The sequence below is a fragment of the Miniopterus schreibersii genome (assembly GCF_964146895.1).
Source record: "Miniopterus schreibersii genome assembly, chromosome: 4".
Classification (NCBI taxonomy): domain Eukaryota; kingdom Metazoa; phylum Chordata; class Mammalia; order Chiroptera; family Miniopteridae; genus Miniopterus; species Miniopterus schreibersii.
The window spans coordinates 41,697,908-41,717,463 of NC_138105.1; the positions used below are offsets into that span (position 1 = coordinate 41,697,908).

General features: G+C 41.4%; 1 protein-coding gene across 2 annotated transcripts in view; it reads left to right on the forward strand.

Moving 5' to 3' along the window:
* The window catches only part of SMAD1 (SMAD family member 1), a 65,052-nt gene extending 61,378 nt beyond the window's left edge, over positions 1–3,674 (forward strand). For both annotated transcript variants that reach the window (XM_081136426.1, XM_081136427.1), the window contains exon 7: positions 2,298–3,674. In XM_081136426.1, the coding sequence (XP_080992552.1) occupies positions 2,298–2,441 (144 nt within the window). In that variant the 3' untranslated portion in view covers positions 2,442–3,674. The remainder of the gene's footprint in view (positions 1–2,297) is intronic.
* Positions 3,675–19,556: the final 15,882 nt, after the last annotated feature.

The window sequence follows — 19,556 nt, forward strand, 5'->3', positions numbered from 1 at the left end:
CATGAGTCAGTAGCTTAGTCTAGTGACTGACTGCCTTGTCGCTGAATTCTCAAAGTTAAACGTTTATCCTCTGTTACCTTGAGAAACAAAATTAATTATATATTTGGGTGAGGCAACCACCTTTCATGTCCTCTCTTCAGAAGCTCACCTAACTTGTTGTCAAACCTGTTCTATAATGTGTTTATTACAAAGGGCAATTTGGGAACCTGACTGTGTTAATCATCCTGTAGATCACAGATATCCTTCCCTGAATATCTTTTTTTTGGTCTCCTTTGAGTTATATTAGCAGATTTTCAGCATGTTCTCTTGGTGGTGTTTTTCTCAAAACATAATTCTTGACGTTGTCAGTGCTGAGCCTGGCACCTTCTTAGTGTTAAAGGAAGCTTTTTTACCTTTTGAAGAGGTTTACCTGTATGCTTTGTACCCACGAGACTGCAAAGACCTTTCTCACCCACAATTAACATGAACGTCTAATCTTTGACTTAGCTTTTTGGCTAAAGTGAATTTAAAAATGAGGACAGTGACTAGCCGGTGTTTTTCGTTTGCTTGTTTTTGTGGACATGGAGGAAAGAATCCCTCTCGAGAGGAGGAGATACAGGTTCTAGCTCTGTCTGCCATTTTAACCCTGTGGTTCAGGCACAGGGATTTTTTTTTTCTTTTCTGATCTTCATGGTCTTCATTTAAAATGGGCGCGTGGAGTCAGGCATTGTGGCAGTCATTGCTGAGGTCCCTGGATGAGTCTGTTATTGCCAAAGGACCACTCTGCAAGAATATATGACTCTTTTGCTCAATTGGCTTTTTTCTCAAACTCATTTCATGTTGCTTACCCAATCAATTTTAATTATTTTACTTTTACACGTTTTTAATTATTTACTTTTACACACGTAAAAACACCCTTTACACTAATAAAAAGTGTTTATAACGCAAGGATATGCACTAAAAATATATTAGATTTTATTCATTCAGCAACTACTTTGAGCACTATTGCAGAGAATTAATACAAAGATGAAAAAGCACCTGAAGTCTCTAGCTTCAGGATGCTTATGGCATGGTATATGTTTAATTATAATGGGGCAAGTGCCTGAATGGAGAGTTACACAAGATATAATGGACATCGCTGGGAAGCTGGATTTGGAGAGTTAAGGATAAAGAAATCTTGTTTTAAAACTCCTGATGATGTGATAAAGGGCAGCTGCTTATCATACATTAGCAACAAAAAATTGGAAAAACAACCTTTTTCTTTATTCTCGTAAGGACAGCATCCTTTGCCCTCTCGTACTTAGCATCTTAGGGAAACGATATAGAACATTTTACTAATATTAATAGCCAGTCTTGCACTATTTTTAAGATGATCGTTTTTGAACTTGAACATAAAACATATATTTTATAACTTCTTTGCACGGTAAACTCCCCATACCTGAAAAATCCAAGTCAGTTCAGTTGAACAGGTATTTCTCTAGAAGCGTCTGCTTTGTGCCAATCACTGCGCTGGATGTTTGAGATTGAAGATAATTAAGATCTGATCCCCACCTTCAGAGACAGAACCCAGTCTGTTCTGCTATTCCTCATGAAACAAGGGTTTGTCAGAACTTCACATTTCATTGGCCACCACACCAGCGAGTCACTCACCTTTGCAGTAGCAAAAGTACTTTTTTCTTCTGCATAGTGACTTTCTTCTCTGCAGCCTTAGCGTCCTGATTCAGTAATCCTGAAGATGCCTGGCAAGCTACCTTCCTATACAAATAAATGAATAATGGAATGTATTGATTCAAGGCGATGATTAGGTGTCAATAAGAGCGTTTGGATACTTATGTGCTCCTGCCCACTTTGCTTAGAGATGAATCACTCAGGAGCCCTGTGCGCATAGGAGGACCTTCAGTGGGCCGAACAGGGAAGAAACAGAATGTCAGTCTGTCTCACATACCGTTTTCCTTATTTTCTTGATGATAAAATGAGAATTTAAGAATGTCTATTACAATACTATCAGTAACATAATGGGCAATGGAAATGAAAGTTTAAAACTATCTTTATTAAAACAGCCTTATAATGTATTTTAAAACTTTCATTCCCCAAGACCAAGACTTATTAATCCAGAATCCACAGATGGGCTTCAGGGAGCTGGGAACACACACATTCCCTGAAAGTGCCTGCCCGGTTGTGTGTGTGTTTGTGCGCTCAAGCATTTGTCTTGTGGAAAGTATCCATATCTTTATGCCTGATTACGTGAACTCTGTTTACTTAATAAGTTTAACCACTGAGTTAAGCAAGTTAAATGACCTCCAATCTGTTGTTTCTAGGGATGGGGAGCAGAATACCACCGCCAGGATGTTACTAGCACCCCCTGCTGGATTGAGATCCATCTGCACGGCCCCCTCCAGTGGCTGGATAAAGTTCTCACTCAGATGGGTTCACCTCACAATCCTATTTCATCTGTGTCTTAAACGGCCTCAGGCTTCTGCCTCTTGAAAACTGTTGAGCCTTGCATGTACTTGAAGGATGGATGAGTCAGACACGATTGACAACTGACAAAGGAGCCTTGATAATACTTGACCTCTGTGACCAACTGTCGGATTCAGAAATTTTTTAAAAAAGCCTTGGTAACATACTGTTGATATCAAGAATCTGTTTAGTTTACATTGTAACATTCTGTTGTAAAAATCACCTAAAATGCATACTTTTAGCAGGACTTTGTGTATAGTTAAAGGAGAGATGGCCAAGCCAGGGACAAATCATCAATTGGAAAACCGGTCCTAAGAGATTCTTTTGTGTTTGGCACTTTAAGGTCATCGTTCGGCAGAAGTTTAGCATTAATAGTCTTTCCGAAGTGTGTTTTTATCAGGTTTAGAGCCCGTGTGGAGTCTTCTTTTCATGGGTTTTCATAATATTTTAAAACCATTTGTTTAGTAATGGTTTTTGTTTGTTTGTTTTTTAAGTAATGGTTAATCTTGATGATATACATAGTAATCTTTCTAAAATTGTATGCTGACCATACTGCTGTCAGAATAATGTTAGGCATATGCTCTTTGCTAAATATATATGTACAGAATATTTGGAAGCTAAGAATTGATTAGACTAGTGGATTTAGGAGTATTGGAGGGGGTGGGGCGAGGGAAATGACAACTACAGATGTAGAATATACTGTAAAAAATCAGTTTGTTGCTTTTAAGAAACAAATTGATGTCTGAATTTTGCTGTGTTTCAATTTTTTTGAGATTTTATCCTACTTTTTTTCTTTTGGCATCTTCTATTTCATTTGCTTCAAAAAAACAGTTATGCAGCTGGTTAATTCATATAACTGTGAGAGCAAATGAATAATTCCTGCTTCTCTGAAATTGACTGCAAAATTGTTTCAATACCAATTGTATGGAGTGCTTGAATTTAATAAGCAGTTTTTATGGAGTTTACAGTACAGAAATAGGCTTTAATTTTCAAGTGAATTGTTTGCCAAACCTAGTAACTCTGTTAAATATTTGGAGGATTTAAAGAACATCCCTGTTTAAATCCATTTCCAACTTTTTTTAATTTTTTTGTACTATGTTTGGTTTTATTTTTCTTCTGCTAATCTTTTATATTCACTTACGCTCTCGTACATTGAGTACTTTTTATTCCAAAACTAGTGGGTTTTCTCTACTGGAAATTTTAAATAAACCTGTCATTATTGCTTACTTTGATTAAAAATTTGTTGTTTCCTTTTTTCCACACACTAAATTTTACGATCCATAAGATTCACTATTCTTTAGGATATTGTTTGCCAAACATAACAAACTAAATCACTAACACAGAGACAGGGATACAGAATTGTGAAGAGAACAGAGTCAGAAAAGAAAGCTCATGTGGAACTTTGAAAAGGAAGAAAGACAAATTAGCAAAATCTGGAATTCCTGATCCAAATGTATAAACTTTTTTATGTGAGGAATTAGAGCAGCAGCAATTATTGGCGGATGCCATTCAGTCAACCAAAAGAACCCCTGATTTTAAACTTCAGATGAGATGCAAAGGTGACCGAAAGGATATAATATTGGGGGAAGAATGAGAACTGAAATTACAACAAACCAAAATGATTACAGCCGGTCCTCAGATAACGTCGTTTTGTTCAATGTCCCTTTGTTATAATGTTGATGCGGTGCTATAGAGACTTAACTCTTGTTTATCTCAATTAACCTCTGGTAAAACTGGGTTCATTATGCACCATTTCGCTTGAAGTCTCAGGACTTACTGGCTTTGAGGACTTACAGTACTTTTGTAATCTGCTCCGCCTGGGAGCCTCTCTCCCATTCCCCACCTCACCCCCCTGAATAAAGTTTGCCCATGAAGGATACAGATTTGAGAAGACTTAGATTCTTCTTTGGCCAAATAGATGCCACTCTTTCTCCTTGACATTTTTATACCTCTTTCCCAGAGTTATTACCAGTCCCACTTATTCCCCAGACTGTGACTTGGCAAAAATGTCTACTGCATCTTGCTGTCTCCAAAAACATCGTGGTGCAAACGGAGAAAACTCTGAACAGAAGACCTCTGTCATAACACAAATTCACGCGTGTCTGCTGGGTCACTCAGCTTCTGCCAACCTCTGTTTCCTCATCTGTAAAATGGAAATGATGGCTGTGCTCTTACCACAAAGTTGAGGTGAGGATCTACTGGAAGAAAAATATGTGTGAAAATACCTTAGAAACATAGCTGTATGTAAGTATAGGGGTCCCTGTTTTCTTGAACCCTCCCCTCTACTCTGTTTTCCCACTTACCTGCTAAGTCATTCCTGGCACAGGTGATCTGGTTCAATGATGGTGATTGATGAGATACAATAAAAAAGATCAATAAATTAAAACTATTGGACTTTAACAATGAGGTATAACTGGGAATTGTCTAAAAATAAAGAGCTCAGGTCAGGATTTCTCACCCTTTTCCTTGTGAACAGCTATTTCACTGTCCCTGATGGGACTGTTATGCCAGTTAATTGCGTGTGGCAATGCTGGTAGCTTGGAGATCTACCAGATAAAACCCCAAGATCATCCAGTAGATTGGAACCTACTAGATTGGGCCTTAGGACCTTGCTGAATGGTGCATAAACCAGCCCTTTATGCTCAAGTGCGATTATCTGTATATTTGGTGAAATCTTAGTGAAGACCATGGTCATCTGCCGTAGCCTAGTAAGTCTCCTGGAAGTTTTCCATTAAAGGAATGAAAAAGAGCAACTATTTGTTTGGATTACTCGAAAAGGAATGTAAGCTAGTTCAAACAAAACCAGGCCATGTGAACTGTTTCGTAGAAGATGGATTATCAGCCACTAGGAAACAACAGTATGGTCAGAAGTGGAGGGTTCTGGAGCTACCACGGCCTCACTTCGTCAGTAGTATTTGACCTCCAGCGAATGTCGTGACTTTTCTGCACCTGTTTCCTCATCTGTAAAAACAGAGGCAATAAAGCCTATCTCATGAGATAACCCCATATTTCTATAGATGATTTTCTTTTAATCAAAGCAATACTTGCTTACTAAAGATTTTCAAAGTCCCAAGGAAAACAAACAAAAAAAGAATTAAAAGTCATCAATACTAACCCTTGGTAATTAAATTAGTTTATCCTTGAACTAGGTGATTATGACGTCTTAGTATAGATATTCAGCATGCTGGAGGAAATTCAGGTCTAAAGGTTAGTCTTAGAAGTTCCATTTGTTAAGTAGTTGGCACCAATCCTGTACCAGCCACTGTGCGAGGTGGTGAGTGAGAGATCCTCAGACCCGCCTCAAGGAGCCTGCGCTCCAATGAGCATAGATAATGACACTGCTGTGTCTGGAAGGGCACAGAGGGGACCATAAACTGGACCAGAAGAGGAAGGGAGGACTTCTCAGAGGAGATGGTGCCTCAGAGCAAGTTTTAATATGCTAACTAGGAATTTTACAGGCAAGGGATGGGAAAGGGAAGATGTATACAGAATGTGGGAGAGCCTGGCACATTTGGGAACAGTAATGCCATGTACCTGGAGTGTTGGGCAACTAACGATGATGGGAAATGAAAGAATGGGGTCGGGTCATTCAAAGGTCTTGTGTGTTCTTTATACTAAGGAATGAGACTTTTTTTTCTCCCTAGGACTTTGGGCCCTAAAGATCTCAACCTAGAAATGGTTGAGGTCACCCGGGGATCAAACAGTGCAGGGTCCAGGGGAGAACTGACCGTGAAGCATACACGTAAGGAGCAAAGAGCAGCTAACAAAGTAGGAAGGCATCGAGGAAGCCAGGGGGAGCATTTCAGCGAGGAGGGCTTGATTAACAAGGCGAACAGCTTGGGACTGAAAAGGGTGAGAGCTCAGGAAAGGTTTACACTTGGTCATTAGGAAGTCTTTGGTGGCCTTAGAAGTATTTGGGGGAGGTGCATAAAGCACCATCGTGAGGCTTAGAGAGTCTGCACTGGCAAAGTAGAAGCAAGGAGCATTTGGTCCTAGGAGAGCTTATTGGTGAGGAGGACACGGAGCGTGGGCTGGGTGGTGGCTGAAGAGAGGAGTGGGTGTGAAGGAACAAAGACCATGGTCCTCCGTGGTGAGGTCATCCACTGAACCCGCACTGAGGCTGGGCTGGAGGACGATGGAAAGGTCAAAGCCATTGCTGTGAAGAGAGGAGTCAGCTAGCAATAGGCTCTAGAATTGTGGAGGGCATCAATGGCACAGCTGAGGTTGGGTGACACAGCCCGGAATTCAGTAGATCCAGTCGACGTGGCTTTGTAACAGCTCTGGAATTTGGAGACAGGATCAGAGAAAAAGAATGCAAAATTCCTAGAGTTGAGGATTGACGACACAGTCCTAGGGAAATCTGAAAAGCTGTTTGCCCACTGCCAGCTCTAGGGACATCTGGGTATTTTCTGGGTTGATACAATACCAGCTGAGTCACTGAAAGCTAGTTATTTCTTAACATAATAGGATTCATTTATGGCCTGCATTGGGTCTACAGCATTTCCTTATGCTAGCAGGATTTACTAAAAAGAAATAATTTGCCAAGTTCTTTGCAAATTATTGTACCAGGTTTATTTTTACCAGATTTACATTTTATTACCATGAGGTTTTCCCCCAACATAGGGGATGGACTGTTGGCCACAATGTTAATTGGTTTCTTTTGTTACAAATACATTTCTTATTTGGGGAGAACTGCAGATTGTACAAATTATAGGCAGTTTACTGAAAAGCCTATTTTTTATTGAGTCTGGTGACTGTGTATCAGGTACAGTTTTATAATTCTTAAGTGGTTTTTAAGGCAGTTGTCCCCAAAGAGGGTGCCACAGGGAAACCTTAGGCCCGCAGTTTCCAAGCACGAACTGAAAAGCTTGGATGGATCTGAAAGCTCCGTGCTAGCCGCTGGGAGGTCATAATCCATCCCAGTGTAAATGTAGCATGATAATTAAAAGTTAGGGCCTTATTATATTTAAAAGCTTGGGAGTGACTCCTCTAAGGAATACTATGTAAAAATCAGACAATTTGTAAATTCCCCTCCTTGATCCAAAAATAAATAACACAGCTCCCATTATTCCTAAATGTAGAATAAGTTTTAAAAGGGAAAAAATAAAGAAAAGAAAAACTTAAAATTGAGCTGCTGTGACCCTTTAGGACTAGACACCCCATGAGAACATGAGAGAGAAATGTTCTTCTCTCCTTGGTCGTGGATCAGGTGGAGACGAGCAGAGTCACCTCCACCACACTTTCATGCCGTGCAGATGTGATAGTTGAGTCTGGGTACCTGTTACCCAGACTTGTTTTTTATGCTGGCTCGTCACTTTCTAGCTGTGTCATCTGAGGCAAGTGAATTAATGTCTGAGCTTTAGTCTCATTATCTGTAAAGTGGGGAAATACAATCACGCTCTCCTAGGTGTGTGATGTACGCAAAATCCTGGGCACAGAGCCAGGTGCGCAGTAAGCGCTTTATAGTGGCCTGGCTGCAATGGTGATGACTGAGGGCTTCCAAAATACAGGCCTAGCGAGCTTTCAGTGAGTGACGGTGGCAGGGGCCTCAGTATCTTTGGGATATGATCGATGATTTGAAACCTAGTAAGAATGTTTTAAATCCCCACAACAATGATATGCAATATAGTAAAGAAAAATGCAGCGAGTCTGGCAAAAAAAAAAAAAAAAAGGCAGTGCCCAGTGTGCAGCAACGCGAATGTTAATAAAACACAAATCTTGCCCATTTTTCCCTGCTGCTTCCAACAAGAGTTCCATCTGCGGCTCCTTGACTGAAGATGGGACTATATTGCAATTTTTATCCTATTTACTAAGTAATTGTGCTTTTGGGGGTGCTTGTAAATATAGATTTTCATTTAAATTACTCCCTAAGCTACCCCTAATTTATAGACTAGCTGCTTGTACCCTTGTGATTTCCAGTATTAAAAGAATTTCTTTATTCCTGGCTCCATCCTGGGTTACTCTGCCTTGGATGTTTGCCACACCTGATCCCAGACCCGGATGAGCTCCCAGCAGCAGTCTTGAGAGTGCTGCTAACCCCAAAGGATTCCAGCTATTCTTCAGTGCTCCCTTTCACACACATTTGACTTCCTCTGCAGAAAGGACGCCCCACTGGAAATTCTCATCCAGGGTATGCCTTCGCCACGTTAGCTGTTGTTTTCCTGTGTAGGTCCACATTACAGATTCTTGTTTATCCCCTTGCAGGCGATGATTTATTTGGGCAAGGTAATTTTCTCTCCTCTGGTCAGGACACGGACGTGTATAGTGTCTAACTGGGTGACCCAGCAGCCACTCTGCCCTGGGCATCTGCCTAAATACATAGCAGATTCTACCCCTACCAGTCATCATATATTAATCACTCATTTGTATCTAGTAAAAGCCATTAACTCACATCCCTACCAATTTTCCGACTCCACCCCTGCACTTGCCTAAATTTATTTAGGAACTTCAATTAGCATGGGTCCTTTTGAGAGGAAGGTGACAAGAAAAGCCAATTTAACCTTTATAGGATATGTAATCCTACTTGAGCATAAGGCATTAAATGCAACACCACTAAGAAATGTTTCTGAGCTAATCCCCATATGACAGTAAAACACTTTAAAATCTGAACCATCAGGATGCTAATCCCTACTCAGCCATAAAAAAAGATGGACCTAGAGGGTATTATACTAAGTGAAAAAAAATCAGAGAAAGACAAATACCACATGATTTCACTTATATGGGGAATTTAAGAATAATATAAATGAACAAACAAGACAGAAACAGACTCATAGATACAGAGAACGAACTGATGGTTGCCAGAGGGGAAGGAGATTGGGGGACTGGGAGGAAAAGGTGATGGGATTGAGAAATACAGATTGGTAGTTACAGATAGTCACGACGATGCAAAATACATCTTAGGGAGTATAGTCAATAATATTGTAATAACTATGTATGGGGCCAGGTGGGTGCTGGAAACATCAGGGGGACACTTTTGTAAAGTATATGATTATCTAACAATTAAGCTGTACACCTGGAACTAATACAAAATAATACTGTCAACTGTAATTGGAAAAAAAAATTTTTTTTAATCCCAATCCCAATGGATTGTGACATTGCTCTATCTTTAAAACGGGCGGGAGGTTTCTATATACATTCCAGACTCTAGCTTCTGTCTTTCAGGAGACAGGGACCAAGATGAAGTAAGGGGGACAGAAAGGCTTTGACTCCGAGACCGGCATCCAAATACTGGCCCCAGGTTCCCTCCCTGGTGATCTCTGTGATATTCTCTAGATCCTGTGAGGCCGAATTTTCTCTCTATAAAATGGGAGACATACTCTTCAGGCATGTTGTGAAGATTAGGAACTATTATGGAAAGTGCTACTTGTCATACCTGTCCCCTGAGTTGGGGCCCAATAAATAGTAGTTGGCATTATTATGCTTGGTTAAGCTGGCAGGGTGATTTATTTTTTAATTTATATATGTCTATTTGAAAATTCATGGTGACTGCCTTCAGATGAAAAAACATTAAAGGTGTATGATGTGAAAGTTATATCTCAAAACTGTAAAAAAAAGATTTTTAAAATTTAGAAAATGGAATCAATCAAATTCCCTTAGAAAATATAAAAGTGATTTTTCTTTTGTTTGGGTTTTTTAAAAATTGATTTCAGAGGCAGAGAGAGATAGAAACATCAGTGATGAGAGAGAGTTGTTTATCGGCTGCCTCCTGCACGCCCCCTACTGGGGACCTATCCTACAACACAGGCATGTGCCCTGACCAGGAATTGAACCGTGACCTCCTGGTTCATGGGTTGATGCTCAACCACTGAGCAACACCAGCCACACTAAAAAATTTTTAAACTGAAAAATCTCAATGCCTATTCTGAAAGTGAACAATAAATATTGATTAATGGACTTCATCTGTAGTTTTTCATGAGAACACAGTATGGCCTGTCCTTAATCCAAACATTAATTACTACCTTTGTATCATAAGATTGTCATTATAATCATACTCTATGCCTTAGGAAATAATTTGAAATTCATGAACAAGTACATCCTCATGCTTTGACAAATGAGTACAATTAGTTCCAAAATTTTGGTTCATAAGCCAAAACCAGTGTCATCATCAATCATTAAATAGTCCCATTAAAAATGAATGTAAAAACTTCGGTGTTTCTCTTAATGGAATAAGTGCTGGAATGCCTCACTTCTGGGCGCTGGAAGCCCTCCAGGCTCTCTCCTGCTGCCCTGCTCTCTTCCACACTCCCACTCGCCAAGGTGACCTCCTCCTTTCTCCAGTCCATGCAAGGAAAGAATCACTAAGGTGAGGCCAGGTAAGGCATCTTGGCGATAACAGGTAAATAACATTCCTAATTCTACGACATGAAACAGTGTAAAGTTTTGCATTATGAAATCAAATGTTTAGATATTTGAACCAATATGGTGGCATGGATGGCACCCATACTCATCATTTCAGAGACTGCAGATTAGTGATGACCGAAAGTAGCATTCAGGGTATTTGACAAGCTCTTCTTTTCCAATTAGGTGTTATATTTCTTAGTCAAAGTGTGTTTGTGGGCATTTGGGGCAGTATAACAGCTCAGACTGGGGTTAAAAATAAAAATCACAATGAAAGGTCAGATGACCCCCAGCAAACGGTTACTAAAAAGCAAATTACCTGCATCAAAAATTGGCATACAAGCATAGAGTTTAGGTGAATACAACTTTTATCAAGAGAGTATATACAAAGAGCGATGTGTAAAGAGTGTTAATTAACCTGCCTCCCTCCTCCCTCCCCGCTAATGCAGCCTCTCCACCCTCTTTCTAAAACACCATCATATTTCTCTACCCTGATGCAAATCCCTCAGTAGGTCCTACCTGCATATATCACGTGCTCCTGTCTCCTGGTGGGTCCCTGCGCAGGCCCCAAGCTCCAGCCACACCGGAAAACGTGTCATCCTCACCCACGGCAACCACTTGCCCTCACACAGTCTCTGCCTGAGAGGTGCTTCCCCTGCTGCCTAGAAAATTCTAACTCCATCAAAAATATTGGAGGCCTCACCTATTCTGGGTGGCCTCCAATGTCTGTCTCGGGTAGCGTTGGGTGTCCCCTTCAAAATATAAAAGTGATTTTTTATTTTAAAAGATCACTTCCACAGCACTCTGGACATATCCCTACTCTAAGCCATAAACATTTCAGGTCTTATTTTCTCTTTCTGTCTTCCACTCAGCCGGCTGCTGGCTCTTACAGGGCTGTGCCTCATTTATCTTAGGGTCAACAGTGCTTCCCACTGGCTGGGAACGTAGGAGGCACGCAGGAAAATGCTTGTCTGAATGAAAGAATGAAGGAACCTAAAGCTTGCTGGGGTAAACCGATATCCCAGAAACTGCAATTTTAAATATCATTTTTAGAGTTGGACGCAATTCTCTTTTTCCATAGGGAAGGCTCACTCTTGAGTTGGAATGTGAGATCTGGACTTTCTTTCCTTGGATTCGTGGGTTCCACCTCTTTGGAATATTGCTCAATAAAAACACAGGAGACGCGTGAAAGCAGGCAAATCTTTACATACGTTAAATTCAACAGGATTCATTGAGGGTACCTGGGGCCATGCCGCTACAATGGGGTTTCCAGGAGGGGAGGGTGTGGCCCAGGAGACAGTCATAGAGGAGAGAGCCTGGGGGACCAGGCAGGTCTCGTAGCCCACAGGCCTCAGAAGGTCCATGTGTGGGCTTTGGGGGCATTAGTGAGCCCCTGAAATTGCACATAAAATGTTTTGTCTACGTACTGAGGTGTGTTTTCCCATAGCTTTCATTAAAGTCTGAAAACCATCTGAGACCAATAAAAGGTTAGGGTGTAGCCCAGCATTAACCCCTCTCCTGAGCAGTTGGGTGGCCTGTGTCTAGCACCCAGTTTCCAGGGATCTTTCCCCTGCTTGGCCGTGTTGCCAGCCCATCAGAGAAGCCTATGCTTCTGGCACTTTCCTCAGAAAGGCTTCTTAAACTGATGGCAGTATTCCATGTGTCCTAAATCAAATATCGTATCAAAGGGCACCACTTCAGAACCGGGGGTAAAATGCATATTGCATTTGATCTCTGTTTTACACCAGATTGTGTAACTGCTACGATTAAGTGCTATTTGATCTTTTTCATTTACCCCCCTTCCCCCCTACACACACACTTCGGAGACATTTTTAAATTTTGTTTAAATTTGTACCACAGGTCAGGATGCACATTTTATAATAAAATTACTGAGCTGTGCTGGAGCTTTTAAAATTGTAGTTTCATGGGTGCTTCATTTCTAAAATTGTCATGACTTGCTTTAATTTATATATCAACCAAGTTATTGAGCTCTTTTAAAGGGACTACGTACTTTGTTACTTTGTTTTCTCTGTCAGAAATGACCAAGATCCCTGGAAAATTCTTGTTTTGACTCCATTTTCATGCTTTCTGAGAGAGAAGCGTCGGGCTCTTGGGTTTGGAAGCATGAAAAAGGGGCTCTGTTTCTCGTGGACCATGTTCCTCTTCAGTTACCACCTCGATGTCGTTGCAGACAGGACAGGAACGGGCTGCCGTCGGGGATCGTGTTCTTGGCTCTTAAATAATACTGAAGGAAAATAATAATAATAATAAAACTAATGGAGAACAGGAGGTTCTTCCCAGGTCGAACAACTGCCGGGGTGATTCTACTTAGAGCCTGGGATTATTGCTGAAAAAGCCTCACTCGGAGTGCTCAGTGGAGGTGCGGGGGGGCTCCCAATTGCAGAAGAGCTCAGTGACATTTATCACTATCATTATGAGGCTGCCGGCTTGGGGGTGGGGAGGGGAGTTTGGGGGTGATGGAGGCCTGTCCTGCCTCTAGGATTTCCTAAAAAGAGACTGGTTAGTGCAAAGGAAGAAAGGCCAGGAGGAAAAAGGTGGGCACATTATGTGAATACAGAGAAATAAAGCACTGGCATCGCGTACACTGGAGGGACAAGGGCTTGTAGGCGGCCAGTGCAGGACAGAGGCAGAGGAGCAGGAGGAGGCACGGAGGAGGCGTGGAAGCCCAGGCCCAGGCCAAGAGCGCAGGGCGGGAGAGGAGCGGGAGTTGGCTGCAAAAAAGGGAACAGGAAGACAGAGGAGCAGCCAGCTCTCTGCTCTCCTCCCTCCCCCCATTCCCTCGCTGAGCCCTCCTCAGCCCATCCTGCACCTCCACCTGCAAGGATGCCCGAGGTACCCGCCTGCTGCCCTGTCGTCTCCAAGCAACTCTAGGAAGCTTATTCCTCCAGCTTCCGACCATTCATTCACGTGTGCTGTGCGAGCATTTATTCAGCCAAGGGTCATCGAGAATGCTTCTGGAAAGTCACGATTTCATCTATCTAGCCTCGGAGCGGGGCTGCCAGGAAATGGCAGTGAGGAAGTGAAACCTGGGAGAGTTCCAGGAGCCTCCATCACCCGCCGTGTGCGGTGACATTCTAATAGCACCGGGGTCACTGACCAAATGGCCCCCTTTCCCCAGGCTCCTTCATGCGGTTGTCAAGTCGTTGTTTCATCTGAGCTGACTGTCCGTGCGAGTGGACAAAAGGCAGGTGGCTACTCTCCAACGCCCTGTGATACTGATAAGGAGTTGGTGTGTTATTACCTTGTGTTGGACCTGTTCTTCCCCGATCTCCAAGCCAGGTGCATTACCAGGTGCTGAACGTCGGCCCCCAAACCCAGCCTTGGGGGGCTTCACTGAGGACATAGGCGAAGACTGGGCGGTAATCCTGGATTCCCACTGGAAATAATATCATTCCTACAGCGCTCTCTTTTGTCTAACATTCATCTTTTACATATCTCACGTGGCCCTTTGTTTTTAAGATTTTTGTTTACAAATACAACTGCTTAAATGCACACGATTAATTAATCAAAGAGTACACAGGGCCATAAAATTGCAAAGCAAATATCTTGGATTCTGCTCTCCCCTTTCTTAATTTTGCTGCCCTGAGGTAACCATTGTTACATTTGCTTTTTTGTTGTTTGCTGTTTTTTGGTTTGTTTTGGGGGTTTTGTTGTGTGGGTTTTTTTTGGTTGCCATCTCCACAGTTGTAAATAACAAGCTTCTACTTCTATTTCTTGCCTTATCAATTTTAGACCTCCTTTGTTGATTCCCTCCTGTGACGGAGGGTTTTAGCTAACTCGTGTGGCTCCCACATCCCCTTCAAGCCTCTTCCCAGCGATTCTTGTTTCAGTCAGTTTGCCCGCAAGCTCTCCCGACCTTGTAACCCAAACCTCTGTTTGTATGATGTCAAAGTTGATGGCTCTTACACTGTATTCCTCAAGAAGAGTCAAGTCTCCTGTGATTGGCCCACAGGTTGATTTTAAATATTCCAAGTCAATATACACCAGTAACATGATCATAAGTATGCAAATAGTATCCATCTAGAGCCAAGTGGTGCGCTCGGATCACCCATCCTTCCCAGATCCTTCCATTATCACAGCTGAGCCTGTCAGTGGAAGATGATTCTAGAGTCAGGTTCAAACGGATCCTCCTGTTGTGGGTTCTACCATGTAATCAAAATAACATTTAATTTTAGTTTACTTTTATTTGGACCACAACTTCCTGACAGTGGGATTTGTGTGTGTGCGTGTTTTCTTGTAGTTTCTGATTCCTTTTCTTTTGCCTGCATGTAATGAGTTTTTGGATATGTCAACTTGCTAGGCTCTAGTCCTGCTCCTAAACTCTGATCTAGGTATTGCTGTAAGGGATTTGGAAGATTTAATTAAGGTCCCTAGTCAGTTGATTCTAAGTAAGGCAGATTAAAGTGGGTGGGCTGACATTTCCCTCAAAGAAAAAGAAGAAAGAAGAAATTCCACCCGTAGGTTATAGCTTCAGCCTGTGCCTGTGGGGTCAGGCCTACCATGACCTTCCCTTTCTGATATAACCTCGCCTATGGATTTAGGGCTTGCAGAGTCAGCCCCCATAATCATATGAGACAATTTCTTTTAACAAATCAATCATCCTATCTATTATCTTCTATCTATCTATCTATCTATCTATCTATCTATCTATCTATCTATCTATCTATCATCTATCTATCTATCTATCTATCTATCTATCTATCTATCTATCTATATCTATCTATCTATCTATCATCATGTATCATCTCTATCTATCATCTCTAACTGGTTCTGATTTTCTCCTTCAGGGCTTCTGTTCCTTTAACACATTTTCAGCTTTTACCAATGTGTTCGTCATACTATTTAATCTACCAAATCCCCCTTTTCCCCTGGAGCCTGCCCTTATGGAGCTGTTCGCCTCCCCCTCTAATCTACAGAAGTCACTGTCTCGGCTGAACAGACACACTCCCAGGATTCACCTCCAATGCCCTCATAGACCGAATTTATGTTTCCTGGATTCTGTAGCATACTCTTTGTTGGCTTAGGTCCTCATTTTGTCGGAGTGCAGCTATAAGTTGCTTCCTTTAAAAAAAACAAAAACAATGAAGGTTAACTTTGAGAAAATGTTTTAGATTTTGCTGTGCCCCTTGATGGACAGTTTGGGTACAGAATTCCAGGTTGAGTATAATTTTCCCCAGGAACTTTGAAGGCACCGATAGAGTTGTTCCTTGCTATGCAGGATTGCTAGTGAGAATCTGATGCCGGTCTGATTATCAGTCTTTTAAAGATGACCTGTTATTTTTTTCCACTGAAAGCTTTGGGATCATTTCTTTGTCAGGAAGACCCATTTTGGACTTCTGACCTCCAGAACTGTAAGAGAATAAATGAGTTATTTTAAGCCACTAAATTTGTGGCGACTTGTTACAGCAGCAATAGGAAACCAATACAGATTTTTTGTGTGAGATTTATTCATCTTTATCACCCATCCCGTCCGTTGAATGCTTTATTTCAGATACCATGTTTCAGTTTCCAAGAACTAGTTTCTTGATTATTTCTTTTTTATAGGATTCTATTCTTATAGATATACTATCTTCTTTCAGATAGTATATCTCAGAGTATATAGTTTATTTACTGTTAACAAAAGCCCTCTTTGGGAAAAACACAAGATCTGTTTTCTAAGTCCATAGAAATATCCTCACAAATGGCCTGAGTGATTTGACAAATTGAAAGGGGAGTGATATCCGTGATCACTAAACCAGCGTAGATGGTAGAATTTTGCTGGCTCCGTCTCGAAGGTCGTGACCTTCAATCCTGCTTTCAGTTCCTGCTTACTCTTGTACTTGATCAGAAATGCTTACGGTTTTGAAACAGTAATATCCTAAGTGAATCAGTTGCCTATATACTTAAAAAATAAAAATACACACTTCCATCTTTTAATTTAGTTTCATTCCATAGCATCCTTGATTATATTAATAATTTTAATTCCTACTTTGAAATAGACCCGCTAGCCTTCAGGAGCTTTGGGTCAGTGACCCACTTGGGCCTCAGATTTGAGGGAGTTTGTCATTTCGCCGGAGGAGCAGCCCCTCTCACATGGACAGAGTGAGAACGCAGCTATAGTTTAGCTGAACTCACAGAAATGCTGCTCTGCTTTGGGTGATACTGAGGCCGTGAGAGAGAGGGGACGTGACCAACAGGCTGGGGGGACCCTCACTGGCGTCACTGAGGAGAAATGTGGCCCTTCCACCAACACATTCTTCCCTCTCCGAGGAACAGTGGTTCTGCCTCGCCCCCTTTTGATCTCTGAGGGCCTTTGATATAGGAACCTAATTACAAATAGGGTTTGGGAGGCACATGGAAATACTTAGGTAGCATCATCTGTGGAAAAGGGTGGTGTTCCCCACAGATTTCAATTAAAAGCCAAATTCCTTTCTTGGAAGAAGTTTTGTGCTTTCCCCGTTTTCTATACTAAACTTCACGTTTCAGTTGGTAGCCACCATCTACGGTCCAGAGTGCACAATGAGACGACAGTCGGTGAATAGGCTAACGGGCGTCTCCAGAAATTACAGTCCTTTTTCAGGATTCATCTAAGAACTGTATGTATTACAGGCAAATATGTTAGCGACGCACATAACCTTGATCAGCTGTGGCTTCATCTAAAGAGTCAAAATGCAGCCGTGGAGGGATTAGGAAAGGCTGACCCAATCCTTTATTAAAAATCGTGTTAAAGTGCACCACAGAAGAGATCAAATGAATGGGGCATCGATGTATCTCCTGAACCTACAAAGCCTATGCCAGTAGTTCAGGACTGCATTTTAATATTATAATGCATATCTACAAATGTGAAATTTTTAGCCATTAAACATTACCCCGTTGATGAATATTTATTGGTATGGGAAGAAGTTTGTGGTAGACAACTTAAAATTAGATTTAAAAAACAATGTGTACTGAATGGTCTCTTTGTAGTAAATAAATGTGTATATATTTATAACAAGAAGAGAGTTGGATTGATATCTAGAAGTTGTTAACAGTGATTACCCCTAGACAGTACGATCATGGGTGTTTTATTTTACTTTTGGCTGATGTGTATTTTCCAATTTTTCTTTGATAAGATTTCATTGCTTTTCTTTCTTTTCTTTTTTAATCTTCACCCAAGGATATTTTTCCCATTGCTTTTCAGAGAGAGTGGGAGAGAGAGAAACATCGATGTGAAAGAGACACAATGATTGGTTGCCTCCCGCATGCACCCTGGCTGGGGGCCTAGCTTGCAACCGAGGTACATGCCCTTGGCTGGAATCGAACACGGGACCCTTCAGTCCGCAGGCGGATGCTCTAACCACTGAGCTAAACTGGCCAGGGCTGCATTGCTTTTCTAATAAAAATAAGAAAAAAGAAAATAGGAATGTTACTTTAAACATACTGTATAACAAAAAGTGTTCAGATTATTTGGCAGCAACTGAGCCACTGCTAACCTTCAGTGATCACATAAAACATGGGTAAGAAGCAAAAATAATAATAAATAAGGATTCCTTTAATTCAGATGCCAGTCCCAATATGTGGGGTTTTCCCCATCACTGAGCAATCCTCAGACACCAGCTGGGTGTCCTGTGATTTAACTCCATTCTGACTCTACCTAGAGAAGGAATCAGATTCCACGTGTTAAACACTCGGTCCCTCAAGACTGTGCCTCAACCTCACCTCTCTGGTAAATTCTATTTTACTCTCTGTCTCCATGAAGTTGAATATTCTAGGGAATTCATATAAGTGGAATATTTGTCCTTTTGTGTCAGGCTTATTTCACTTAGCATAATGTTTTCCAGGTTCATCCAAGACAAAATAGTTTCCAATTAATAATAATTATTATTATTTTAAATATATCTTTATTGATTTCAGAGAGAGAAAAGGAGAGGGAGAGAGAGAGATAGAAACATCAATGATGAGAGAGCCATTGATCGAGTTCACAACCCTGGCATGTGCCCTGACCGGGAATCGAACCCCGATCGCCTGGATCCTAGGTCGACGCTCAACTGCTGAGCCATGTCCGGCCGGGCCAATTAATAATAATTATTAATACTCCATATCAGCTAAAGGGATGATCCTGTTTGTAATCTTTCACCAAGGTTTCTGTAACCCTCTAAGAGATCGACAGCTTGAGGCATAAGTTAGAGCCTACCTCACATCTGGTCAGTTTCCTTTCTTACTTGATTTCTACTGAAATAGAAAGTCCTAGTCATGATTATCGGTCATCAGGATTGGCAAAGTTGTTTAGCACTCTGCCTGATAATTCTAAATATATGGCTTGAACATGTACCCAGTTCTCTCTCAGCACTAAGTTAGGCACTAGGATAAAACATACATATATATCTCACGGTATCTCTGTTTCAACCTCAGAGACGATGGAAAGTGGGATCCTACTTCACTTGGATTTCATTTGGCTCCAGTTTTGGGGACAGCATTTGGATTCATTTCTTTTATTTATTTGTTTTTTAGGGGATATGACATATAAGTATATTGCATAATGTCTTGGATTTCTTCAATGAATAAAAAAAATTAACTGTTAAAATCAAACTTGTTGGGCCCAGCCAGTGTGTCTCAGTGGTTGAGAGTCAACCTATGAACCAGGAGATCACAGTTTGATTCCAGGTCAGGGCACATGCTCGGGTTGGGGGCTAGATCCCCAGTAGGAGGCGTGCAGGAGGCAGCAGGTCCATAACTGTCTGTCATCACTGATGTTTCTCTCTCTCTCTCTCCCTCTCCCTTCTTCTCTCTGAAATCAATAA